The 20,778-nt window shown below is 35.2% G+C and overlaps 1 protein-coding gene across 11 annotated transcripts in view; it reads right to left on the bottom strand.

Moving 5' to 3' along the window:
- The window catches only part of LOC117418358 (RNA-binding protein Nova-1), a 72,097-nt gene that overhangs the window by 22,440 nt on the left and 28,879 nt on the right, over positions 1-20,778 (bottom strand). For 5 of the 11 annotated variants that reach the window (XM_058991593.1, XM_034031314.3, XM_058991594.1 and 2 more), the window contains 2 exons: positions 4,049-4,245; positions 1,923-1,994 (listed from right to left, as the gene is read on the bottom strand). In XM_058991593.1, the coding sequence (XP_058847576.1) occupies positions 1,923-1,994; positions 4,049-4,245 (269 nt within the window). Of the gene's footprint in view, positions 1-1,922; positions 1,995-4,048; positions 4,246-11,231; positions 11,382-20,778 lie in introns of all 11 variants that reach the window. The other 6 variants (XM_034031355.3, XM_058991598.1, XM_034031337.3 and 3 more) reach the window with 4 other exon arrangements.

The raw sequence follows: 20,778 nt of genomic DNA on the forward strand, positions 1-20,778 counted from the left end.
ATTCTAGAGATTCAGTCTCACCAATACAATAACTATGGGACATTAAGATTATGTGCATTAATAATGAATTGTTTCATAAAGGAGAGCCAAAATGGATTAAAGGAAAAAAGAACACTTTAAAAAAAAGTAAGATCAGGAATTTTCAGTCTCAATGTTTGCCAACATAAAAGATACACAATTTAATTAACAAATTATATAAGAATACATCAGAAAAACTATTTGTAAATGTAATCGTTTTCTTTCAAATACTGGCATATATAATCTCAAAATCATTTGGTATAATAAATATGCCAGAATAGACATTTATCCTTTACATGATGTTTACTATTTTAACAAAAACATAAATTACTTACAGCAGAGCATATCAGCATTGGTATAAGAAAATCCAGGTGGAAAAGGGAAAAGAAGATTTCTCGCTTCTGTTCATGTTTTCATTCTGAAAAAAATATCTACCTGCTACTTTAGAATAACGTATTCTTATTTTAACAGCCAATGTTTACTTCAAGTTGCATACCATTCAGATCTAATTGTAACAAACATCACAGAATGGAACTTGGCAACAAAGAAGTATTTGATTTCTTTTTTTTTTTTTGTTTAATTCATAACAGAGAAGCACAGATCCCTATCAGATGCTATTATTTTTACACTCTTCCACTGTTGGTATTAAATGGTAATATTACTGTGTGTGTGTGTGTGTCTATATATACATATATATACACACACACACACAATTGTCTCTGTCGATTCACGCCAACCACACCCCTTAATAATGTAATGGAAGGTTAACCACTTACTCCATTTCATGAAAAACTATGGCTGCTCCCCTGGTTACATGTATGATTTAACATGATGCCATAGTGATACGATTCATTATAGTGCTTTTTTTGTTTTATAAGGATGATGAAAGCATATATTAATCTATGAAGTCGCTGCTGATGTTAAAACAGTTTCACATGCATCTATTTTCTTTATTTCACATGCATCAAATAGTGAAATAAAGCTTTGAACAGAGATCTTACCTAGTTCTTTTCTGCCAGTCAGATGTTAGTTAAAAGAAGTAGTACTATATATTGTGAAAGCAGCAATACATTTAACCAATTTTATATGAAGGCATAGCAACAAAATAGCATGCAATAGCTGTCTGCAGCTGGATACTAATTAACTAACTGCTGTCAGAAGCTGTTTCTATTTTATAGAGCCACCAGTATTTACATGTAATTGAGGGTTAATTCATGGACCTTAAACATCCAATCTTCTGGGTTGCTACCTGGCAATGTAAAAATCATTGATACGGACAACAATTACTAGTTTTTAAATACACAACAGTATGTTTATATTATATTTATATTAGAGCATTTGTGTTTTCAGACCTTATATACAACTAAAAGGGTTTACCAGTTCAAGTGTACATTTTGAAACACACATCCCAATTTCACCCGAACGTCAGATGGCACCACATCATCACAACAGCAGCTGCAGTTTTACTTTTGAAGAAGCGAGTCGGTTTCTACCTCAGTAGGGGGCGGCTACAGATTTAGGGGCAGCTGTCTGCATGAGGGTTATAACTAGCATTTAGACTTAGGATAATTAATTGTTTATCCAGCTGTTCTCAAAGGCGAACAAAAATAAAGTTTGGGGGGAGGTGATCTGCTGTCATCTGGCTGGAAAATGTAATGGTGATGTCAGATGCTGGTGAACAAGGAACGTTAATACTTCGCAGTTCTGCCAAAAGTAAACCTACCTTTTCAGCTTGCAATCTTCCAAACTGTTTATGATGTTTTGCAAACTGTAAAAAGATGGCTAAGGTTTTCCCTTATGAAGGAAATCTAAAACCCTTCCTCTTCCTGTGTGTCTACCTGTTCTCCAGCTGGCAACTGGTCACCTGTGGAAGGCATGGTGTAGATGGTAGGATGATACCGTACCTGATTGGCTCTGGAGGTGGTCATGGGATCGGATGGAGAGGACTTGGTGGTAGTTGGGGAAGATGGCAATGTCTGGGAACAAAAGCAGTTCAGGAGCAAAATCACCAACCTTTACAAGCTTTATACTAAATAGTAAAAAAATAAATAAAAAATAAAATGAGTGCAGATTTTGTTTAAATCAACTGCAAAAATCTAGGAGAACAAAAAAGATTTTTTTTCAAGACTAACAATGTTCCAGAATAGTCCAATTAATAACTGCCATTACTTTAACTGTAAAATAACTGATATTTTTAAGCAAGATATCATGATCACATTCATCAAAAGATAAATCTTTATCCTGTACACTTCCATTGCTGCATGGCCTTCAAGTTAATTTTTATAGGTGAATCAAACCTTCCCAGGGATGTAAGGAATGATTGTGCAGTGTATGTTTTGTCGTTGGCTTATTACATGTAATTGGCGATTAACCCTTTGCTTCCAAACCTCTACACAGCTATTCTAATATGGACACTGATGCTTTATAGTTGTATACATTCATATATTATATACATTTAAGCATATCACCACACCATTTATCCAGGACAAAATCAGTAAAGGTTGTCTACAACGTCCAATGAAATGCAGTTGTATTGGGTACGGGAAGTTGCCCGTTAAATTTGAGAGAGTTAAAGAATACCTGACTTTCTGCTGAATTGTCTCTGTATAAATGTGGACTTTTGCTTCATTTTCAATTTCATGATGAGTCACATTTTATTCTGGGAACAGGGATACACTGCAAAGGTTTAGAACAGACACAGACATATCTGATTTTCTCTGATGTACAGTACAACATTTATTTTATGGTAGTCATGAAATGTTACTGGCCATGTAAAGAAAAGATTACTTAGAAGCAGGGGTATTTTTTGTATATGTCATTATACAAATTATCCCGAAGGCCATGGAGACATCTACTGTACGTAGAACTCGTTTGAGATTAAAAAGGAACACCACATTGTTGTGTTTAAAGTAAATCGTTACATGCATATAATTGGCCCACAAAAGACAAAACGAATTTGGTAGGAAGCCAAGGGTTAATCTTAAAATATACCACCGAATGCAGCTTGGTTTGGCACCAGATGTTTAAAATGATGAATAAAACACTCACATAAACCATGTATGCTGAAATGAATGACTTCTCAGAATGACTTCCTTAACAAAAGTACTTCAGCAACAAGTAGTACAAGTAAACAATGACAGTCATTACATATTAAAAACACATTGCAATGACATCATCAAGAAGTACCTCAGCAGTTTTACTCTGCTTTTGCATTTTACCACTGAAAATTTGAATACAAATACACCAATTTTGCAAAAAACTATTTTAAACAGTGAGAAAACATAACATAATCTTTCCCCTAACAAATGTGGTAAAAATATCAAATCCATGACACTTACTTTTAAGGTAAAAAAAGAACAAAAAAAAAAAAAAAAAAAACCACAAAAACACAAAAACTATAGCCGAAACATTCAAAATAGTTCAACAAAATGTATAGGATTGATTACTCTTTATATTATTATTAACATACAATTAACAAGTATATCAGGTCACTTTTGTAAACCAAATTATACATCAAAGAAGTTTCATCTGGTAAAACAGTTAATTACATGTAATACCAACATAGATGAAATACCTAGAACAAGTTACAGACATACAGAGATATTGATAAATACATCTAAAGAAGAGAAATCATGCCTATAATGCATTAACTGGTACCATTTTGCTGTTGGTTTAAAGAAACTTACCAGCAAATTACAAACAGCTGCAAACATTTGACTAAATTAGCACCTGGTAATGACTAATGCAATATATCTAATTTCAATATCTGGCAGCTTATCTTTAAATGCACGGGTCACAGAAAATTATGATTGCTAAGCATAGCCAACCCTAAACACTTGCAATGACCTAGTCTCATTTAAAAATCAGCATCATACATCATACTAGATTTATTCACACTAGACATAAAAACATCTGTATTTTTTGTAACCTTGGAAACCTGTGTGTCAATAACAGTGTATTCATTTATTTTGCATACTATGAAAAGCCATTTCTACATCTAGTTAGCAGACGGAGAGCTCAGTTCTCTCACCTGTTTGATGCGATCTGGGTTAACGGTGGTCTGGGGCTGCAGGATGCTGACAGGCTCTGTCTTTGCTACATTCTGAGGCATTTCCCGAATCTTGTCGGCAATGAAGCCGTGGACTGCATTTAATGCTTCAACTGTTCCCTGGATCAGACATACCCGTTCCGTGGTACCTGCAGAGCCCATAAAACTGACGTAAGTACCTTTAAGGAAAAGTAAGCAAGGATAGTAAGGCAAAATCAAGACAATGATATTTGTTGTTGCATTCAATGCTATCCAATTTTAAAAATTCTAGTAAATCAATTTCATCACTCTGTGTATTAACTACTGTTGAGATAATTTGCTATGAGTTTCTAAACTACATTCAAATTGTTTACACTTTAAATATTTGATCTTAAATTATCAAAGCATATTACAATATCATTAATTGCCCAATAGTTTGCTTACTTTTTAAAGTAAATGATCATGAAAAAAGGGTAAAACAATAAATACATAAATAAATAGTAGAGTTCACTGGTTGCAGCATTATATTTGTTTTTCTTCATAAATTCCCTGTTTTTTTTTTTATTATTCTAAATAATTACTTATTTTCTCACACATTGTACCTTGCTTAACCTTTGTGAATGGATGGATACACTTTATAACTCAGCCTTGTATTGTTGTAGGACAAGGTTTTGAGAGCTTTGGTGATATTGTCATGTTACTTTAAATTGTGTTTACATGTTAAAATACCAAAAATGTGTTGGTATAGTATGATGAGATTTTATAAAAATATAAGCAAAGTATAGCCAAAACTACCACAATTCAAAAACTGAATGTGTGAACTAATCACCCAGTACCATATAGGGAGGTCCTCATTTGACAACTGTGTTAACAACCATTTTAACCCCCTCAGTAATGCATTAAAAAGTAGTCCCTGAAACACTGTGTCATTATTCAAGTTTACATTTTTTGTTTGTAAATATTATGTTTATATACCAATTATACTAATAAAACATTCTTGGTTTAAAGTTTGTTTTGTAGAGGTTTCTTACAGTACATTAGTTGCACAAAAATGATCTCCATTAATGACCAATACCACTCATACCAGTTTAAATTGGGGTCTGCTTCCAATACACATCACAAATCAAATGCCTTCCATAATAATGGAAATATACAGTAGACTTCCTAGATGACACTATTTAAAATAAATAAAAACAAAAGGGTATGTAGGTACTGTAGTCCAAGATTAGTGTTACTCATAGTGTGAAACTAGTCCTTAGAAAACAGCTTGCTGCTTTAAATCTTACTTTTCAGTTACAATAGATTTAAATTGAAATTCAATAACAGTAACTGGAATGAATACCGTTGTGGTTTTGTTTTTGCAAACCACGTTTAACTTTGTGTGGTTTCCCAGCTAAAATATTTAGTTTCATACATGTGCCTTGGGGAGTCCTTATAATGCAGTATTACTTGTCCGCTAAATGATGAGAAGTGATATGGATTGATCAGTGCAGCTAATGCAAATGTTTTTCTCCAGGTCAGGAGACAACACATTTAAACAAGCAGAGACTGAGTTACACTGTGCTGCAATCACAGCCTGTCTGACCTGGAAAGCAGCGACGGAGTGAAGCTGTGTGCCAACAAACTGCCACAAAGCCTTGTAACCTTGTAGGAGACGCAGCATATTCAAAACAAAACGAACAAAAAAAAAAAAACACAATTTAAAAATCAATGTAAGATCCTTTTTAAACATTTCCATTAAAATGTTTAGTGAAATACTATGCTGTTTGAGGTTGTTATTTGTGTTTGTTTATGGCAGCATATCCACAGATTCTGACACTGTCAATAATGACACCGTAGATAAGTTAATACATACTTAAAGTACGTAAAGACAGGCAGGCATTATGATACGCTCAAGTTTTTTTTTTTTTCTTTTGTAACACAATCAAGTAACAGTCCAATACATGGCAGTTTAACAGCTTTGCTAACAATAAATAAATAAATAAATAAATAAATCAATCCACACACTGTTCTGTACTAATGTTGGGAAAAATAAATCAATCTTTACAGTAATCTCCCAATCATCACTTCTCTTTTGTTAAGTTGCTGATTAAATGTATTAAGTTGTGTTCAGTAAAAGGATTGTGAGAGGTTCTTACTCCAGATATCCGAACTACAATGATCTAAAAACAAACTTTTTTTTCTTCTCCTTGGGTTTTTAAAAAGGTGTATTGCAACTGAAGTTGCTGTCTGACAGGTTAAACAATTATTAGGAAAAAGGCCAAACAGATGTCATGTATAATGACAAATCTAAAAGCAAGTCCACATCCTCTGAGTGGAAATTATTATAATCTAAAAGGCTCTTAAAAAAAACTAAGGGCAGGCTCAAACAGCATGCAAATGTTTGCAGCACCACTCAACGCTTTTTATTCAGTCCTATTTGATTTCAACCTAGAATCTTACAATACTGTTTTTCTGAACTTGAAAAATAAGAATGGCTATGTACAAGAAAAGAATACCGAATGCTTAATATACATGACCAGCAACTAATGGCAAGTATAGTGAGCTTTTATGACTCGCCATCCCTGACAGTTCACTAATTTACAGAGCTTTTAAGATCCATTAGTGTCTAAAGTAAACTGGTAGCTTGTTTTTCATTTTCATTTGTCTGACAGAAGTAACATCTCTTGCTTTTGTATGAGCACAGTAATTAAAGTGCAGAGAAATGTAATGTATGCTTCCATAAACTTTAATAGAGGCAAGAAAAAATACATGTATCTGAGGCTTCTGTAGATTTCATCCATAGCTTTCGCTCAGATTCTCAGAAACCTCAAAACCAGAATGCAAACTTATAATTAAAAGAAAATAGATGACAATCACTTTCTTATCAACGCTGGAAAAGTACATCAAGTGTAACCCATGGTACATCTATTTGTAATTCTTGTAAATAAAAATAGCCTTAAATCTGGGGTATACCGGTTGTAATTCCAGTCCGATTGCAAACCTTCAGAAGAAAGCAACAGTACAGTATTTACAGGAATACCATTCAGAACCTTTTTGGGCAAAAACATCTTTATTTGTTTATAAATAAATACTGCATATTGGCAATTTCAATTATAGTAAGTTTGAAAATGACTATTTACAACAGTGCTTGTGGAGGAAACAGCAAGTGTTACTTGCAGCTATTGTATTACCAACTGTTCAGATTTCTGAGCAGATGCTCGATAGCGACCATGTTTGGAACTTTTGGTAAACATCACACACTCATTACTCATCTCTGATTCATCGCCCTCTACACTGCACATCTCTCTAGGGAGAATGAGGATGCTGGTATCCAGCTCCAATCAGCAGATGTAAAAAGTCACTGTATGAGCACATGAATACAGATGATGCAAGGTGTATCCTTCTGCATTTCTGTTAGGTTTCCTAATCAGCTTCAACACGACAAACACATGAGCAAATCATGTTTTTTTGTTTTGTTTAAAACTACAGTGCTTACTAGATCACGTTATTAAAAGGGGAGCACACCCTCATCAAGAAGCTGTGGCAGATCAAGCGAAGATTTGAATCAAAGAGAACTAACCAAATTATATTATTTTAGTGACGTTCGAGTGCAAGTTTCAAAAATTTAGAACCTGCATCCTAATATGAAAACACATTGGGTCACTGTTGTACTATGCCAGAATAGCCAATAAGCCACAGCATTACAGTACATGACTGGCTTGGGGTACTAACCTAAGCGATTGTGTGGCACATCAACTAAACAATTGATACTCCTTACAAACCAGGATATTCGGTTTCTAATTGCAAAGCACATTGGGAAATATTAGGGTACAGTACTATCAAAAGCTATGTCCGGCACGTTTCATTTGACAAATACCACATCCTTGTTCTTCTCTCAAGTTGTTTCCTTCAAACAAAGGAAGACAGAAAGGCCAAGAGAGAGATAGAAATGAGCAAGGGGGCTAAAACCAATTCCAAAAAGGTTTTCCAATATTATAAACAGCAAAAGAACATTCAAAGGAAGTAAAACTTCTAAGGAGATACAAATGGCAAAATCACAGTCGAAGAGAAAACAAATAGCAAATATATTAAATGATTACTTTTCACAAGTTTTTACAAAGGAGGATACGGACAACATGCTCCACACGTCGACCTGTTCCTATCGAGTTTTAAATAACTTTAGCTCTTAAAATAAACAAATCCCCTGGGCCGGATGAGATCCTCCCAATAGTATTCAAAGACATTAAAGAAGTTATTTACAAACTGCTAACCAAGATCATGCAACAGTCTCGAGACAGGGGTTGTACCGACAGACTGGAGACTTGCAAATGTAATACGGATCCACAAAGGGGGAGACAAAACCGAACCAGGTAACTACAGACCAATAAGCCTGACTTCTATTATATGTAAATTATAATAAGATCCAAAATGGAAAATTACCTATATGGTAACAGTATCCTGGGAGACAGTCAGCATAGTTTTAGGAAAGGGAGATTGTGTCTAACTAACCTGCTTGATATGACATGGTTTATTTAGATTTCCAGAACGCTTTTGACAAAGTCCCGCATAAAAGATGAATTCTTAAACTGAATGCAGTAGAGATCCAAGAAAATGCATGCAAATGGTTTAGGGAGTGGTTAACATGTAGAAAACAGAAAGTATGGATTAGAGGAGAAACCTCAAAATGGAGAGAGGTAACCAGTGGAGTACCACAGGGATCAGTATTAGGTCATCTGCTCTTCCTAATCTACATTAATGACTTAGATTCTGGTATAGTAAGCAAACTTGTTAAATTTGCAGACAACACAAAAATAGGAGGAGTGGCAAACACTGTTGCAGCAGCAAAGGTCATTCAAAATGCTCTACAGAGCATTAAGAACTGGGCAGACACACAACATATTACATTTAATATAGAAAAGTGTAAGGTACTGCACACAGGCAATACAAATGTGCATTATAAACACCATATGGGAGATACTGAAATTGAAGGAATCTAGAAAGAAGAGCAACCAGAATTATTCCAGGGTTAAATGGCATGTCATATGAAGACAGGCTAAAAGAATTGAATCGATTCAGTCTTGAACAAAGAAGACTAAGTGGCAAACTGATTCAAGCATTCAAAATTGAGAGATATATGGACAATGAAATTGACCTGAAAAAATAAACAAGGACCAGGAGTCACAAATGGAGATTAGATAAAGGGGCATTCAGAACAGAAAATAGGAGGCACGTTTTTACACAGAGAATTGTGGGAGTCTGGAACCAACTCCCCAGTGATGTTGTTGAAGCTGCTTGATGAGATTCTGGGATCAATAAGCTACTAACAACCAAAACGAGCAAGATGGGCCAAATGGTCTCCTCTCGTTTGTAAATTTTCTTATGTTCTTATGTTCACAAAAGAGTATGCCTACTGTAGTACTGCTAAATAATAACATAGAAATTCACCAACATGTGGCAAAGACATACAGCAGATAAACGATACTGTAGCTGACTGGTTTTACCTATAAAACTGCAGGTTTTGTCATGCAGCATTGAAGGAATAAAACAATAAAATCACACATAACAAAACATGGCAAATTGGCCAGTCTCGGATCCAATCTTCCCGATTTCAGTTTGTTTCTTCAGACAGTACATCTACTGTACTGCACCCTGGCAGAGGATGTATGGTAGTTTCATGCAATAAAAACAGGCTCAAATGGTCAATTTGAATATTTTTGACTCCTAAACTGTCAAATAAAAATCAATAAGCAAATAGTTTTAAATAAGCAATCTGTTACTGTATGCTGTTTTTTTCGAATGATAAATCAGTGTCAACAACTTTAAAAATAATATATGTAGCGTTTCAAAAGTGTGTTCTCTTCTTGCTGTCAAGAAGGTTTAGTTCTTATGCTCAGGTTCATTTCTTATCCAACTTCCAGATGGCTTCCAATCGTTGGGTGTAAATGAAGCCAAACTATTAAAAGCATAAAGCACTTTAAGCTAGCTGGGATGCAGATTCTTAAATGCAACAATGAATAAAAAAAAATACTCCCTGAATACTGTAAAAAAAAAAAAAAAAAAAATTATATATATATATATATATATATATATATATATATATATATATATATATATATATAAATTTAAAGAATTCATGCAATTATTTCCAAATTCTTCCAGTATGTAAAAGTAAAACTTTACTTTCAATAGTATTACAGTATTGTACTAAATTAAATGCTCATACAGTAGATAGCAGGTGAATATACAATGTAATGAATGAAGTTTGTTAATATGTACTGTAACCAATGATGTTTCTGATGACGTTTGTTACAGATACTGCTGACCGCTGCTATTGGATAACAATTTCATATTTCTTTTACTGGTTGAAACTGATCTGAACAACACTTAAGATGCTGGCTTAGGGAGCACAAGGTAACAGGTTTGTGCCCAATCTCTCCTGATTGTGGAGGTCTCAAAAGGGAGAAAAGTATATTTTAAATGCAGCTACATCATAGTGTTGATGCTTTGGTTACAGATACTGCCAACCCCCCATTTAAAGAACAGTTAGTTAAAAATATGACCTACTTTTCATAGAGAAGGATCAAATCAATAAGCTATGTTACATCTACACAGGGAACACTGTAGCAAGAAGTATAACAAACTACAAAAAATAGTCTTGTCTACCATGCTTTAGATTCACTCTCTCTCTCTTTACACTTGAATGTATGGCACGGTAACCTGTATGTTACAACGGTTATACAGTATAAACTCACTTAAATACAAGTGGTTGGGTCAAACAAGTAACTTTATCCTTTTTTTAAATGTCATGCACAGAGATTCTTTGCCGTGAGCAAAAAATGACGGTTGTATTACTGCACATGCTGACTTTCAGTGAACTGCACTTCGGTTAGCTGACCGTGAGCCGATCCCTCAGACCTCAGCTGCATTCCATCACATCTTATTGACTTTTCATAGGCAACTGTATATCATCCAGCAAAAACAACAAAGGAATAAATCGGGACAGACTCAAGGTCAGGAAAGCCCTAGGATGTGCCATCATCTGAGAAACCATACTATACACCTTACATACAGCTCAGTATATTAGGAGATGACTTAGAAAATAATCCAGAGTGATTCATTGTACAAGATCATTTGATAAACTAAGCATGCATAGAGAGGCATTAATAGGTTGGTCAAATATGCAGGATGACCACTATATTCTCACCCTTTTTCCTTAAACCTGGTCCTGAGCAAATAGTAACATTCCAGAGATAAATCGGCAGCTTTGCGTCTTGTGGTTTACAAAGACACAACCACTGTGACTCCCATTACAGGGTCAGATTGATGCTGACAAGCAGGTCATGGCCTCCATTCTCTGGAAAAATAAACCAAAAGGACGAACGCGTTACCATATTAATCATGCCAGAGCGCTAAATTGATACCCAGGATGCAGTTTTGAATGTATTCTTGCAAGAATTTAATTTAGAAGTAAAACTAATAAACATTTAATACTTCTGTAATTCAGATTCTTGGTACACTCAATGACTTTTGCTAAAGAAAGGTCCTTATAAGCTTAGTCACAAAAGGACACTCACTTCTGTAGATATATATGCAAAACTAAAGAGTAACAAGTGTGTACATCTTCATCCACTGTATCCCAGGTGGTGTTCTTAATTGCTCAAAATTAGCCAACAGCAATTGGATCCTAAGAATAGATGGATTTTATTACTAGTTTTGAAAAATATTTTTAGTGATGCAAAAAACACATGTTTATTGACATGTATGAAAAGCACTTTTGTATTGTTTAAACTTGAAACCCTGATACTGAACAGTAATGCAAGTGATCAGGAGGTAAAAAGGAAACAAGACCCAGTCCTGTGCACATCATAAAAAAATTAAAGATGCATACATTTAAAATGGCCAAGCTTGTGGTATATTACTGCAATTTCAAACCCAGACAGAATGCGGTTACACTTATATTTCATCTAGCTTCTTCCTTTAGAGGCTTTTCCTCCCACCCATGAATTATTTAATGCCTACCCAGAGTAGTCACTATTGAAATCTTTTCATCAGAAATCTTTTATTTTCCAGTACATGATACCAGAATTAATTACATTTGGAGCAGAAACAACTCTTTATTAAAATTAAACTACCAAAAAGGCACAACATGTGCTCAGTGTTTAAAAACTGAAAATAACTTTATTCTATAGGTAAGTCTCAAAGTCAAGGCTAGAAAACAATCAAAAAAGCAGAAAACCCAAACAGAAAAAAACAGAAAGCTAGATCTCAGTTGTGGAGTATGGTAAGGTGACATGCAGAACAGCTTCATTCTTGCTGCACTGCAGGGCTGGATACAATTGTCAGAACCAGGGATGGGTTGCCGCTGATGCTGGGTCACTGTGGGAATATCTTTGACAAAAAGATGGGTGTCTTCAACAGTGTCAATAAACAATAAACACTGTTCATGAGGTTGTGTCATCACCTATTTTAATTGTCCTTAAGTCAATAGAAGGAATAAGGGCAGAGTCATGCAGAGCTACTGCAGGGAATGCCTGCTCTAATATCAGCATTTCTGCTCCTCCTTTTGGTAACTTTAGTATATAATGTGCTCATTATTATCATTATTTATTTGATACAGCCCTTGGCATGTACTGAACAGACTACATGCAACTAACAGCACAAGATTCTAAAAGTGTTACTCATCATATTAAAAAGTAATGAGGAAGCATATGAATTTAAATTTGAAAATAAAACATTATTTAACTCAATGTTATTCTTGCATTTCTATCTTCAACGAAACACATTAACAGATGGCAATAACTCCATTCTTTATGAACCCACAGGACCTTGACATGTGGCATCTACAGTATATACACTGTACCAATTCTGTAGTTTGTTAGCAATATATATATATATATATATATATATATATATATATATATATATATATATATGTCTGAAAAACTCTGGTTCGACACTATTCTCTGTGATGTAAAATGCTGAAGGCATTGATCAATAAAATACTATCCCCAACATGAAACAGGGTGATTAGAAAGTAAGTTTAACACCTATTTATTACATAAATGATCCATTACATACATTTAAATTACCACATGATGAAATTAAACAAAATGAGGAGTAATATGACCATAACAGATAACACATTATCTACAGAATAAAGCTGTAACATTTGCCTAACTGGCTTGGTCACTGTATCTCTTAATTAGGCTACAGCAGAATCCACAGGGACCTAGCATGTGTTGGTTAAAGCGATTTGCCTTGCCTTCCAATAAAGTAATTTATTTACCTGTCACTGCTGAGCCTCCACAGCAAACAACTTGCAAGCTTCTTAACTTTGCCCACACCGCCTTTTCCAGCCCAAAGGTTTTAATACAGAATTTCTGACAGCAGATATGGGGTGTCAGTCAGGCTGGGCTTTTTTTTTTTTTTTTTCCCACTCATTTTGGACCTTTTAATAAAACATTGATATTCAAGCAATCTTTGTGTAGAATAACTTAACAAAAAAAAAAAAACACAATTACAGGACTAGCAGAACAGCAGTACATTCGTTTCAAGATAAGTCTTTGGACTAGTAGCCCAGTAGCATGTAAATCACCCATGACTGGTTTCCCCCATTCTGTATATCTATTTACATGTGCACCGAGTCAATTCTGAATCAGACAGATTATGATATGGTTTGTCGCCCCTCCCCCAGTTAAAATACAAAACACTGTTGTAATAAACACGACAGTTTTTAAATACCAAATTCTATAACATTTCCACCAGATTAACAATCGTGATTGAATCCTCCAAGCTTGAGTGGAGCTCAAAAGAGAAATGTTGCCATGGAAACAGCCAACTCTCATTCTACAATAAAACCATGAGAACATGTCAATGCCTTTGAACAGTGCAATGTGTACCGCTAGTCAATAACCCCTCCCCCCCCCCACATTTTTTTTTATATATACAGTACATAGAAGGAAAAATAGATTTTTCATGCTAGAACACGTTAAATTCGACTTGCAAGATGCACTGCCCTTATTTAAATCAACACATTTAACTAATGATCTCAAGACACTCAAGACAGAGGGTTACTTGTGGTTGTTTACTTTATTAAAGTGTTTGCTAATAAGATTAGCTATAATACACCATAATGTCAGAAAACCCTCTTTAAAAACAATAGACTGGTTAAAATGTGCCCTTGACACATTCTGACTGAAGGGTTTTGACAGATTATTAAATATTTACTGGTCAAAACACACACTGTGGTTACCAAAATGTGAAGCAAACACAGCGAAGAAAATGAGGGAAGCACAAATCACCCCAGCCTGTGATTAATGATCCTTGCATATTTTCTTCCCAGTCACTGGGATCAATTTTGCCCCCGTCACATAATGTAGGAATGCAATAAGCAGACATTGGTTGACATTAAATCATGAACATTTGACAACAACCTCAGTAGAGCTTGATCGAATTCCATTGTTTAGCCTTTTAAAATTGATAAATACATACATATACTATAATATAGAATGTAGTGGCATTTACAAAAAAGGCATAAAAAGGTGTCCTATTATAATGCTTCAAATTATGCATCAGCAATTGATTTCTACCTTACTGGAGGGTTTAAAAAATAAAACAGCTGTCTGGTATCAAATCAGCCATTTTGAAGCAGGACACAGACAGCTAGTCAACTATCTTTGAAAAACTAATATCCTGTTTCTAAGAAAAAAAAGACTTTCTAATGACATAAACCAGGTTACACCAACATCTAAATACATGAAGCAGAAGAACATGAGGAAACAATATTCCATAACCAGAAACAGGTCTCAGCGAGAGCATTTTAATAGGCTGAAGTCATGACACCATATTTCTTGAAGAAAGTCTCAAGAACTCCCACTGAAGATATATAAATCGCTGGCAACTACACAGATGAATGATGTAACAAACATAAATGTTGTTGGGCATGATTCGCCTTTTTATCCCTCTACAGTATATTTGACATTTGAGGAATTTGAAGATGCGTGAAGTAAACAAAAGAAAAAAAAAGTGCAGATTTTAGAGCCTTAATCGTGTCATTGCTTTTTTGAAAAATTTCACACTCAAAATGTTAATTCAGAGAAGTGAAAAATAAAGTCTGTGCACATTTGCACTAAATACTAAAACATCTTTCAGCAGACTGCCATACCCTTCACATAGCTATAAGGTCATCATTAAGGCTTTCCAACTAAAAAATACTTTCCATGTGATGTCATTAAATTAAAGCCATCAAGGGAATACAAAGAAACAAATGTTCTGTTTCTGATAATAAAATACTCATTGAACTCATTTAAAACTAACAATATAGCACAATACAGCTTGTACTATTTTTATTTGGTATTTCGACATAAGACTTTTAAGGCCAGTGAAAAACCAACAGCTGTGGTTAAAGGCAGCATATATTTAAAGTGATAATGCTTATAAACAATACAAACAAATCGAACCACCTTTAACTACACGACAGCTAATTGTTATGTTATGCTTTGCAATATAATCACAGAGCATTATGTAGGTTTGATGAAGCTAAAACCCGCTTGTAAAACATTCATTTGCAACTACAGTACACGTGCTTTTCATTACTGGGTCCTTGTAAAATGTCCAGGGATTTGTTGGCTTCGAGAACTTCCTGTTCTGTTCTCTTAGCTCAATATGTGTTGACACCCAAAACCTTTGTTTCTCCGAATCCCCAAGCTTGGAACCCAACCCAGAAGCCTTTGGTGTCCAGTAAAGACAGATGCCCTAAGCAGAGACAGTGCAAACTCCAACACCCGAAGCCTTCAATGGAAACAGGAATGGAAAAACCAAAGCCATTCTGAGCCCTTGCCAAGCAAAACCATAAATCAGCGTCTCGGGTGAAACTACACTCTGGAGAGTTTTCATTTATACCAAACCACGTTAACTGCACTTAAACAGATTTGGGTTGTCCCTAATGCCATTGTTAAAGCTTGAAAAACATGCTTTAGTTACAAATACATAACCACGACTCTATAGACGTCTTGTGTGACCACGCTAAATGGTTGCTAAAGTTAAGAGCAATGCAACAGGAAACCCACAATATTTACAAACAATCTATTTTAATACATTAGTAGAATCACAAGCTTATATTACTCTTTGCAACAGTAAGGGTATTACAGCAGATTTGACCAAATTATAAGGCTTTAAGGACTGTTAAATTATACATCAGTATTTGAGAAAGAATTCAGTACTGCAAAATGCCTGTATTGGTTTATTTTTGTGCACCATATTTGCAGAACATTGATAGAACGGGGTTAAATAAATGTAATTGTGGTGGATATGGTTTCACACAGTCAGTGTTGTGAAGATAATGCTTACAGTGTTGGTATTAATGTTGTGAAATCTTAATAAAACCTTTTTTTTGCACAATTTACTTTGTTCTTCTGATGAATATTTAAACTATCCTTCAGAATCTGAAAGATGCATTCAACTGCATGCCAGTACCCAAGACTTTTCTCTCAAGACTTGATTTAAACCGATGTGCAATAGGCGGACTTTTCGGCACACAAGTAAAAAAGCTCATTGTGCTCACAAGGAGTGTTTCGCTACGAGTTAGCACTGTGATGTCAGCAAACAGGTTTCATATTTGTGTCAGACTCAGGACTGTGTGTACCATACTATGAAAGTGTCTCTGTGTTAGTAAACTGTTTATATATCCTCTATGCTAATACAATCTCTCTTCAAATATGGTATTTCTTGGCTCACTTTGTCCCATCCATCAGTGGCCCAAATGCCAGCCAGGGAGACAGAGAAAGCAGACGTTCAAGATTTTTTGAGGTCAGTCTCAACCTGAATGATGAGGCTGTTTTGAACTTTACAGACAGTTTGCACTGCCATGTCTCAGGGTGTGAAGCAGAGTATTCAAAGAGGGGATGAATGAATTGAATACATTATTAATTCCTCTCTATGCATCCATTTGTTAAGGATCAGAATTAAACACCTGGTGCATGACTACATTTGATCAATTATTACATGCAAAAATCAGTATGCCCATGACTGGTCAATTAATAAACAGTTGTCCTTGCAAAAGAGCACGCTGTGTATGCTTGCTGCACTTGCTGATCATTGTGGACGACCCCTTTACATAAAAATAAAAATACACAAATAAACACTCCAACCTACTGTACATTACATTTTGCAAAAATGAACATTAAGCACAATAATACTGTAACACAAATCCGCGCAAGTGGATTAACAGATGGGAACAAAAGGGAATTCCGGAATGGTAACCTAAAACTGGACAGTTTAACCAAGAAGAGAGAGATCTGCTTGTGGAACAAATTAGAAAGAAAACTAAGAGAACAAGAAGCATGTCATTCTGGAAACCCACAATTGTTGAACTTTTTTAAATGTCTAACTGGGTGTGCATTTCCTCCATCTCTATTTTAAATTATTCAAGGTTGCTCTACTCTGCCCTTAACAGCTTGCCTGTGTGACATGAACTTCCACAAAGAAAAACAAATACAATACTCCCACTCCCTCTGTTGGCTGCCAACCTGTATGGAATAACTAAAATTATTATTATTATTTTTAATCAAGGAACACCACCTCATATGCGAGAACTATTTTGTAACAGGAACCCTTCACAGATTCCCCCATTTTTTTAAAGCCTGAAACAGCTTTCTGCTTTAAATTTGCAATTTTTTTAAATTTATTTTCATTTATTAGCAGTCATTGTAGGGTGGGCTCAGCTGCAATTAATAACACAGATGCCGTCAACTGTCTTAGAAGTAACTTTTTCCAATAGTCAACAACCAGGCCTTGGCAGAAACCTTTTATCTAATTTACTAACAGAAAAAAAAAAAAAAAAAAGGTTTCCAGTTGAGTGCAATTTCCTCGGGTCATCTTTCTCCCATTGTTTATGCATGTGTAATAGTGCCGTTGCCAGAAGTGATTGTAATGTATTTCCAAGGCAGCTGGACACAGTAAGCTCTCATTTTCCCTTACAAACTTGGCACATATTGGACTGTCACCGAGAACCTTTTCTATACTGTATATATATTTAGTGCCTTGATACACTAAAATAGTAGATTGGCCTGCTTCTAGGGACTGCAGTAGAAAATAAAATTAATACAGTTAATTATAATATAATTATGATTTACAAAGTTTGAAGGGCATGAACAGCAGTCTTTTGCACATTTACCCTGCTTCTTACAGTATGTTTCGCTCAGTTAGATTAAAGTAGCTGCAAGTAGCTCTATTGACACACATTAGTAAGTGCAAGCACACAATCTAGAAAACAGAACCTTGGTCTTCCCAGCTGCAGTCTACAACAGAGTCAGTTCAGCAATCCAAGTCTTGCATATTAAAACAATTTTTAGTGGGCTAAAGGGACGTACCATAGCTAATCTGGTAAAGCAATTTGCTACATAAAACTGTGTGCATACTGTAGCTGCTTTTCACAACTTTTTTTTTCTTAATGCAAGTGTAACATTGGTGCAAAAAAAAAATCCCTTAAATTTAAATACATCATCAGAAGCAGTCTTTTAGCATTTGAACCCATATCATTTTTTCTTGTTCTGCCATTAGTGAAGAGAGTCGTCCGTCCGTCCCCCCCATTTTACAAAAACATAATGCAGTTGAGCACAACCAATCACAACGTAGTTGTCGACTGAATACCCTTTGCCATGCTGTGGGGAGCAGTACCCCGAGGTCAGGATTGAGGCTTCCAGGCAGTGTGAGGAAGCCTGTCATTAGACTTTGATGTGTGAACCACCGCCAGTGTCCAGAGGGCTTTTTCGGTGCTATCAAGCCTATACTTTCATCTAGCAATAAATTATTCAGCACTATTTAGAAAAGCAATTTAACAATAAGCTTTCTATCGTTTCATCCTGCTTTATTTAAGCTAGAAGGAAAGGGTATTACAGTAAATGTACCATCAATCCTGGTCCTATGTTACAAGTTTGATATAAAGGATGGGGTAATGAAAGCAGTTAATAGAACCCCAAAACTATTCTCCCACTCTTAATCTGATCTGATGCAATAAACTGCAAAATACTGCAAGCAGGGTGTACCTGGGTTAGCAGCTATTGCAAGCAACTCTGTTAAATGATCTGTAATTCTGCACTGCTGATAATTATTTGTCACTTACAGACGTTCCCTTGAAGGCAGACACAAAGCCCTCATAATGAATTGTGTGAGGGTAGCACAGGAAAATTTGAATTTAATAATTACCTTAGGTGTTAGGACGGATTAACTCTAATACTGCTATGGAAGAACAAATCACTTATAACTTACTCTGAGAAGGAATTAAACAGTTGAATTGCAAATGTCATGAAATTTGACAGCTTTATGTCTGTTCATTATCATTCTTCGTCTCTTTCTAGACACATGTGCATATCATCTAAACAATACTTAAGGTATAGTATATTGGAAAAGGGTAGTCTTTTCTCAAGAATGTTTCCTGCCTTGCTGTAAGGATTTTTTCAGCAATTTTGAATAAACTTGAACAATAAAAGAGATAAATAAGTCTACCTTATTATATTTCCATTGATTTGCTACATCAATGTTACCTTATATGCCACTTGGGTAGCCCCATTTTGCACAATCAATAAACCTAATCAAAAGTTAGAAATCCTAATTTAAAAGGCAAAAATTTGCATTTCCCTTGGACTGACAGTTTTCTGGCCTACCAGAAGTTAAATAATGAGTTAATTATACAGGCCTGAACTGGTACAGAATGCTGCTGACAGAATGCTTACTGATACTCACTGTTCTTAATGTATCACTGGCTTTTTTCTGACTTTCAGAATTAATTTTAAGAAGTCATGGCTTGGCTTACCACATCTAAGACACCTACAATACATGGCCTTGATGATACCCTACCTTCCTAGTAGTTCTTGGCATACACTGAATGCTCATCAATTGGTGCTTCCAAAATTGATTTTTTTTTTTTATTCATATCCTGCACAGAGAACATTTTCAGGTTGCTGACCAATGAAGCAGAAATGCTGTCAACACACTTCAGAAACATGTGCCTGAAGCTGAGCTGCTCATGTAGTGTATGGAACAGGGCCTAAATATGCAGAGAATCCAAAAGAAAAACAAAAGGTGGCAGACAACATTGCACTTTCTGTTCTTGACGGTGTGAAGTAACTTTGTTCCACTCTTTGCCCAGGTTAGCTTACTCCACCTCATTGAGCACGCAAACTCACTAGAGATGAGAATGGACATTAAAAACAATGCCTTTTGGGAGTTACAAAAGTAAAATGGTTAACATTTAATAGCATATCACAGAAAATATTGCATTGATCCGTTGGCTTCTTTATACTGTATAAAAACTCCAGTACTCTGTACAATAAGTCTCCTGACTTCTGGACTGAGCATGAATACAAGCAGAAGGGACAACAGTGGATTTAGAAAAAAAATAAAAATCTTAAAAAGAATACAAATTATTGGATTTGTTCTGCTTTTTGAATATATATCCAAATAACATTTTAAGCTTTTAAAATCTGTTTACAACACCCCCAACCTGTTATCGCTTATGAAATTGAGTCATATACATTAGTACATCAGAAAAAGTTCATTAAAAATACTTATGCTTACAGAGTGTCACATTTACTGTGTTAATACTCAGGACGGGGAATATTTAAACAGAATCAATAACCAATGAATAGTATAAATAACTGGGGGGGGGGTCAATACATGGCCCTTTTCTTAGCATTTGTATACAGGGTTCAATGCGGAATATGCACAACAAAATGCTTTGAACATAGGCAAAA

The sequence above is a fragment of the Acipenser ruthenus genome, chromosome 18, assembly GCF_902713425.1.
Source record: "Acipenser ruthenus chromosome 18, fAciRut3.2 maternal haplotype, whole genome shotgun sequence".
Lineage (NCBI taxonomy): Eukaryota > Metazoa > Chordata > Actinopteri > Acipenseriformes > Acipenseridae > Acipenser > Acipenser ruthenus.